Source organism: Pseudophryne corroboree, chromosome 4 (assembly GCF_028390025.1).
Source record: "Pseudophryne corroboree isolate aPseCor3 chromosome 4, aPseCor3.hap2, whole genome shotgun sequence".
In the NCBI taxonomy this organism is placed as follows: domain Eukaryota; kingdom Metazoa; phylum Chordata; class Amphibia; order Anura; family Myobatrachidae; genus Pseudophryne; species Pseudophryne corroboree.
The window spans coordinates 36,280,804-36,289,309 of record NC_086447.1 but is presented as its reverse complement, the minus strand read 5'-3'; the positions used below and the strand labels follow the sequence as shown (position 1 = coordinate 36,289,309).

General features: G+C 39.9%; 1 protein-coding gene across 1 annotated transcript; it reads left to right on the top strand.

The window, feature by feature from the left end:
- Positions 1-7,440: 7,440 nt before the first annotated feature.
- Positions 7,441-8,256, top strand: LOC134910780 (olfactory receptor 5V1-like). Its single transcript, XM_063919164.1, has one exon. It carries the CDS (start codon positions 7,441-7,443, stop codon positions 8,254-8,256), a length of 816 nt encoding a protein of 271 aa, XP_063775234.1.
- The last annotated feature ends 250 nt before the right edge of the window (positions 8,257-8,506 follow it).

Here is an 8,506-nt window from a genome sequence, read left to right as displayed (position 1 = left end):
TACGGCAGCCATCTTCCAGTTACCGAACATCATGGAAATGCCAGGAATAGTGGCAGCACCGGGGAGGAGGGAGTGGATTTGGTTTATGGAAGAGAGTATTTATAGGCAATCTGCACACAGCTCACCATGCTGGAGGTCTGCGGATGGGTCTGACCGGCTCATATCCAGGGGTGTGCTAACTGGTTCCTGAGACCTGATTGCTCACACTGATACCATCTGGCCTGGTGAGACGCCTGGTACCTTGAAGCAAGATACCTTTGAGAGACTTCACCTGGTGATGGTTTGAAATGCTTTTAATTGTGAACACACTGCATAAATAATATTGCACGTTTCTATATTAGGTGTTGCATTACTGTTGCTGTTTTGTCTGGTCACATTTGAGACCAACTATTATTATTATTATTAGGATTGCCCTTTAATTATATAGCGCCATAAGGGACCCACAGCGCCCAATTACAAAGTACATAAAGAAATAAGCAAAATAGTGACTTACACTTCAAGACAATATAGGACAAGTGCAGGGTATATACACATATCTGAGTCAGCAGACGACACTGACATAAGTATAAGGGTGGCAGAAAACCAAGGGACTTAGTGCTATTGAGGGGGCTATGGACTAGAAGATGGTTCAAGTAAGAGAAGGAAAGGCATATGAGGGAAGTGGGCCCTGTACGGAAGAGCTTACAATCTAAAGGGGAGTGCCAGATAGACGGGTGACACAGATGGGGTAGACAGTGAGAGTGGAAAAGAAGGTTAGGATGACATTTGAATGGGTTTGGTGTAGAAATGGGTCTTGAGAGCCTGTTTAATGTTTTGTAGAGAGGTGAAGAGTCAGAGGGATAGAGGTAGAGTATTCCAGTTATAGGTAACAGCACGTGAAAAATCTTGGAGGAAGAAGTGGGAAGAAGTAATCAGTAGGCAGGAGAGGCAGCGTCATTAGCAGACTGAAGAGGATGGATAGGAGTGTAAACAACGATAAGATCAGCAATGTAAATGGGAGAGGAGTGGGTGAGGGCTTTGGAAGTGAATGTAAGGAGCTTGAGTTGGATTCTGAAAGGGAAGGGGAACCAGTGATAGGCTTATAAGAGTGGGGAGGTGGACGTAGTACATTTGGTGAAGAAGATGAGCCTGGCTGCAGCATTGAGGACAGATTGGAGAGGTGAAATGCATTTGACAGTGATGCCAAATAGTAGGAGATTACAGTAGTCCAGTCTGGAGATGACCAGAGAGTGGATAAGGGTATTAGAAGCATACTGGGCGAGAAAGGTCAGATCCTGGAAATATTTTTTAGATGAAAATGGCAGGTTTGTGAGAAGTGCTGAATGTGTGCTTTGAAAGGGAGGCAATTGTCAAGGGTTACACTGAATAAGATGTGTGGAGACTGTTAATATGGGGTATTGGTGCTGAAAAAGAAAATAACTCTCCTGTTTCATCTGTGGGAATAAGGTGGAGGAATAATTCTGTCTTGGTGTGAGTGCATTGCCACACAGACTGTAATGTACCTTCATAATTTAAAGAGTAAGATACTTGCCCATCCCCCACCCCCTTTAAGAATTGGGATTTCACATGTGAGGTCAGACACTTTTTATGTTGTTTTATCAATCTGTAAGTTTCCTGGGTTAGCGCCACGGTGGAACAATTATTGCTTCAATCATGTTTATTTCTGGTTTATTGGTGAAAACCTCTGGTGTACCCACAGGCTGCCATTCCAGGTGTTATGTGCTCTTTTTGATCTTTTGTGATGTTTTGTGCTCTTTTTGTGATCCTTTTCTTAAACATTCAATGGAAGCCCAAATAAATTATTTATAATATATTATTATATTAATAAAATAAATAAAATAAAATAGCAACTTCTTTTCCTCTTCGGAATATAAGAAATAAGTCATGTTTGTTAGACAATTTTCAGTATTGATTTGTTCTTACAGATATACAGTAACCAGGCTTGTGTTTGCCCCGATATGTACACAAAGTAGTCATGCCACATTTGCCCACAAACGTCCAGATGTGAGCATATGCACACCATAGGGAATGCATTGGTCATGTACGCAGTGGCGGATTTAGCGGGGGGCGATTAGGGCGAACGCCCCCCCTACACATACCGGCACCGGGATGGAGGCCGGGTCCCACCGCGGTGTTGGGAACGAGGTGGAGAGCGGTGCAGCGCGGCGGGGGAAGGGGAGAGAGAGAGAGCGTCCTCACGCGCATACAGCGGCTGAGCGGCCTCTGTTCTGTCCACGCCCCCTCCTTCCTGTACACGCGTCAGGATGCTCTCTCTTTCTCCCCGTCCCCCGCCGCGCTGCCCGCTCTCCACCTCGTTCCCAATGCCGCGGCGGCACCCGGCCTCCATCCGACTCCTCATGCTGCTGGCTGCAGCAGGTGTCACTGTCTGCCAGCCATGTCTCCTACCCTCCAAACTTAAAAGTAAGTGTGTGTGTGTGCCCCCTCTGTGTTCCATGTCTCCCCCCTCCGCTCCTAGCTAAAGTGCCTGTGTTCCATGTCTCCCCCCTCTTCTCCTAACTAAAGTGTATGTGTCCCTGCATTATTTTGGCTCATTCAGTGTACTGTAATGTGAATTTCGGCTCATACATTGTGCTATAATGTGAATTTTGGCTCATTCTGCATGCTATAATGTGAATTTCGGCTCATTCAGTGTGCTATAATGTGAATTTCGGCTCATTCTGTGTGCTATAACGTGAATTTTGGCTCATTCAGTGTGCTATAATGTGAATTTCGGCTCATTCAGTGTGCTATAACGTGAATTTTGGCTCATTCTGCGTGCTATAACGTGAACTTTAGCTCATTCGGTGTGCTATAATGTGCATTTCAGCTCATTCTACGTGCTATGATGTGCATTTCGGCTCATTCTGCGTGCTATAATGTGAATTTCGTCTCATTCAGTGTGCTATATCGTGAATTTTGGCTCATTCTGCGTGCTATAACGTGAACTTTGGCTCATTCAGTGTGCTATAATGTGCATTTCGGCTCATTCTGCGTACTATGATGTGCATTTTGGCTCATTCTGCGTGCTATAATGTGAATTTCGGCTCATTCAGTGTGCTATAATGTGCATTTCGGCTCATTCTGCGTGCTATGATGTGCATTTCGGCTCATTCTGCGTGCTATGATGTGCATTTCGGCTCATTCAGTGTGCTATGATGTGCATTTCGGCTCATTCTGCATGCTATAATGTGAATTTCGTCTCATTCAGTGTGCTATAACGTGAATTTTGGCTCATTCTGCGTGCTATAACGTGAACTTTGGCTCATTCAGTGTGCTATAATGTGCATTTCGGCTCATTCTGCGTGCTATGATGTGCATTTCGGCTCATTTAGTGTGCTATAATGTGAATTTCGGCTCATTCAGTGTGCTATAACGTGAATTTTGGCTCATTCTGCGTGCTATAACGTGAATTTTGGCTCATTCAATGTGCTATAATGTGCATTTCGGCTCATTCTGCGTGCTATGATGTGCATTTCGGCTCATTCTGCGTGCTATGATGTGCATTTCGGCTCATTCAGTGTGCTATGATGTGCATTTCAGCTCATTCTGCGTGCTATGATGTGCATTTCGGCTCATTCTGCGTGCTATAATGTGAATTTCGGCTCATTCAGTGTGCTATAACGTGAATTTTGGCTCATTCTGCGTGCTATAACGTGAATTTTGGCTCATTCAGTGTGCTATAATGTGCATTTCGGCTCATTCTGCGTGCTATGATGTGCATTTCGGCTCATTCTGCGTGCTATGATGTGCATATCGGCTCATTCAGTGTGCTATAATGTGCATTTCGGCTCATTCAGTGTGCTATGATGTGCATTTCGGCTCATTCAGTGTGCTATGATGTGCATTTCGGCTCATTCTGCGTGCTATGATGTGCATTTCGGCTCATTCAGTGTGCTATGATGTGAATTTCGGCTCATTCTGCGTGCTATAACGTGAATTTTGGCTCATTTTGCGTGCTATAATGTGAATTTTGGCTCATTCTACGTGCTATAATGTGAATTTGGCTCATTTTGCATGCTATAATGTAAATTTCGGCTCATACAGTGTGCTATAATGTGAATTTTGGATCATACTGTGTGCTACAATGTGAATTTCAGCTCATACAGTGTGCTATAATGTGAATTTCGGCTCATTCTGTGTGCTGTAGAAACAGAATTTGTCGGCAGATAAGAACCACTTGGCCCATCTAGTCTGCCCCTTTTTTTTTTTTTACATTATTTTTTATATCTAACCTTATCTGATCCTTATTTCTTTGTAAGGAGATCCTTATGTCTATCCCATGCATGTTTAAATTGCCCTACTGTCTTAGCCTCTACCACCCCTGATGGAAGGAATGGCGATTCGCCAGTCTGTATCACCAGTGCGCAGGGTTCTCTCCACTAACTGGCAACATTTTATTAGTAATGGCAACAATAGGAAATTTAGAAGTGAACGGGAAGGGCATTACTAAGTGGGAGGGGTTATGATTAGGGGGAGGAGTCACAATTCTTAAACCGCCCCCCCCCTAAAAGTTAAGTCTAGATCCGCCACTGCATGTACGGGCACAAATAGTCACAGCCCAGTGCAGCAAGTCGCATCCATGCGTATTCACATGCGGTCGCATTACGGGATGAACCAACATGGCTATATTTGTATGTTGTGTACTATTAATGTATTTCTGAGCTTCTTTGATTTGCTTCATCCTCTTGTGAATCATCTTGTGTTTAACCCCACTCTTATACTTTAGGAGGTTCAGGTCAGTCATCAAATATATCTCTAGGACTAGATCCAAATTCTTAAAATTCTTAATTGGTTGCTTAGTTAATTGTCTGGTTTTCTGTAATTGTATCATTTGTAGTTCTTAGCCGTTGGTCCTGTGTGTAATAATTTCTGTTTCATAGCTAGTAATATCAGTTTGGTGTACGCAATCTCTAGGAGCTTATCCATAAATAACAGCCTCCTGGTAGCCATCAGTGATGCTTACCGATTTTTGTAGAACCCCTCCTGCTTAGACCATTTGCCATAAGGCAAAGGAAAATTGTTGCTGCTGTTTAAAATGTGCAATGCTTCAGATCTAAATTTGCAAACAAAAAAAACATCTTATGCTTTACAGCTTTCTGATTTTACTTGACAATCACATATTTTCAGAATTGTTTTGACATTGTTTTTGACTTTTAAGCATAGGCATGCGCACGGGGGTTGCCTGGTGTGCACAGGCACCACCTAATGTCCGGTACTCCCCACACGCCACACCTGCTACAACCGCCGAAATGTGAATGTGGCTCATACTGTGTGGTATAATGTGAATTTCAGTCATAACCTGTGGCGTAATGTAAATTTTGGTTCATACTGTGTGGCATAATGTGAATAAGGGGCACTACTGTCAGTAGTTGGTGAGCATGGTGATGTGTGACAAATGCTGGTGTCCTGCGGAGGAGGGGTCTGATGGCTTAGAAAGAGGCAGATGTGGCTGTAATGGCACAAGTGTACATTTTAAACTGTACTTCTGTTATATTAAAACTCAAATGTTCGGACCCCTAAATCTTCCATAATTTTTAGAGTGGCCCACTGAAAACAGGGTGTAGATGCTGGGGGGTGCAAGGGGTGGTGGTGGTGGTGGTGGGGGAATGTATACGTACCTAGGCCCACCACTCTCTAGTTCCACCATTGGGTCAGGGATAGATTGGGGAAGTATAAGCAGCGATAGGGTGCAACGGCAGCTAGGACTCGAGCTTATGCTGTAGCGGACAGTACTGGTTGGTGGTCGCACCATTATGTTTTATTGTATTTCTCTGGGGTGTTTATATCTACTTTCTTATTAGGAACTAGGGAGAAATTAGATAAAGCCACTGATTTTACTGAGAGAATGTAAAATAGTGCTAGACACGCCCAAAAGGCGATGACACACCCCTCCTGCGGTGCACCCCCTAATAAAATTAGCTGCGCATGCCTGTGCTTTTAGGTACAATGAATTCTGTGGGATAAATGTAATAGCCTGGGAAATGCAGGTATTGATGGGGTTTCTGCAAGTCTATCTAGTGTTAAAATAGCAATCATTTAAAATACAAATTCAATATTTTACTCCCACTGTATATAGTATACTTACGGTAGTATTTGGTAAACATTGATTTCTCTTCCTTAATGAATTTTCACCTAGTCATTATTATTGAAAAAATTAAAAAATTAGGTTAACACTTATTGATTTATTTATTTATAACCCTAAGTTTGATGATACTGACAAGCTACAAATTAAAATATATAATTGTTGGTACCAAAATGGAAGGAAATAAATAATACAGGTTGAGTATCCCTTATCCAAAATGCTTGGGACCAGAAGTATTTTGGATATCGGATTTTTCCGTATTTTGGAATAATTGCATACCATAATGAGATATCATGTCGATGGGGCCCAAGTCTAAGCACAGAATGCATTTATGTTACATATACACCTTATACACACAGCCTGAAGGTAATTTTACACAATATTTTTAATAACTTTGTGTATTAAACAAAGTGTGTGTACATTCACACAATTAATTTATGTTTCGTATACTCCTTATACACACAGCCTGAAAGTCATTTAATACAATATTTTTAATAACTTTGTGTATTAAACAAAGTTTGTGTACATTGAGCCATCAGAAAACAAAGGTTTCACTATCTCACTCTCACTCAAAAAAGTCCGTATTTCGGAATATTCAGTTTTTCGGAATCTTTGGATATGGGAAACTCAACCTGTAATAATAATTATAATTATTATTATTATTATTATTATTATTAGTATTAATAATAATATTAATAATAATAATAATAATAATAATTGTCTTATTTAGCTGATTAATTAGTTTTAATTTTAGAAATGAGGAAAACACTTATTTAATTGTAAACTTGAGTTTGATGATACTGGCAAGAAACAGTACATAAAAATATATAATTGTAGGTACCACGATAGATGGAATTAATTAAAATAAATAAATAAGTTAATTAATTCATTAAAAATAATAATAATAATAATAATAATAATAATAATAAGAAGAAGAAGAAGAAGAAGAAGAAGAAGAAGAAGAAGAAGAAGAAGAAGAAGAAGAAGAATTCATTTATTCCATCTATTGTGGTACCTACAAATATATATTTATTGTTGCATCAATCTTAGGGTGCTTACCTCATTTCTATAAAAAAAATGAATAATTTATCAGCTAAATTAGACTATAATAATAATAATAATAATAATAATGTTATTTAGCTGATAAATACAGCTTTGCGCAGCTGAAGTCAAACACTTCCAACAGCAACAAAACTCTTGTGTTGTTATTACAGATGTGTGTTGAGAACAGTAGATCACAATAAACAACAGGAACCAAAATAGGAAAATCTCAACCACAAATATAATGAACAAGGAAGATATCTAGTCTGTACAAAAACAAGCTACAGATGCATGTGCTTCTAATAGTGACCTGTAACATGGAATTCGGGAACAAAACCATTGTGAAAGAGTTCATCCTGACGGGATTTTCTCAGAACCTGCAGATTTGTATATTGATGTTTATCTTCTTCTTTATAATTTATACATTGATCATTTTTGGGAACAGTTTAATGATATGTACTATTATCACCAGTCCCTCATTACACACACCTATGTACTATTTCCTTTGCAATTTATCCATCATCGATTTGTGCTATTCTTCGATCACTCTGCCAAAAATGTTGAATGATGTATTTTCTAAGAGAAGGAGAATCTCCATCATTGGGTGCCTGGTGCAGATGAACACTGGCCTGTTCCTAGGAAGTACTGAGGATATATTACTGGCGGTGATGGCGTATGACCGTTATATTGCCATACGCTTTCCTTTACATTACATCATAATTATGAATTGGAGGACATGTAATATCATTACAGTCATTATGTGGTCAGGAAGTTTCCTTATAACAACTATGCCCACTATCTCAAAGCCTCTTGTGTTCTGCAGAGGGAACATATTGGACCATTTCTCCTGTGAGGCATTGGCCCTTCTAGAGCTGGCTTGTGGTGATCTCAGTTTCTATAAAATATCTATATTTGTTGGAAGTTTATTTACTCTATTACTACCATTTGTTTTCATTGTTGTGTCCTACATCTGTATAATTAAATCTATACTAAGGATCCGCTCAGCAGGTGCAAGAGCTAAAGCATTTTCAACGTGTGCTTCCCACCTGACCGTGGTGTTTATGCTCTATGGGACCAGTATGATCACTTATGTAGGACAAACAAAGAGTTCTTCATCTAACATGAAGTATTGAAGTATTTAGCCTTGGTTTATGGTGTTGTGACACCGGTGTTAAACCCTTTGATCTACAGCCTCAGAAATCATGATGTGAAAGAAGCATTTAAGACAATATTGTCCAAGAGTTCTGCACCATGGAGGGTATATCACTAACAACACCAAAATATGTGACCTTTCCATTTACCATTGTGTAAAAGATTTATTAAATAATTAAAACATAATAAACACAATAATGGCAATTAAAAAAAAACATACAAAATAATTAA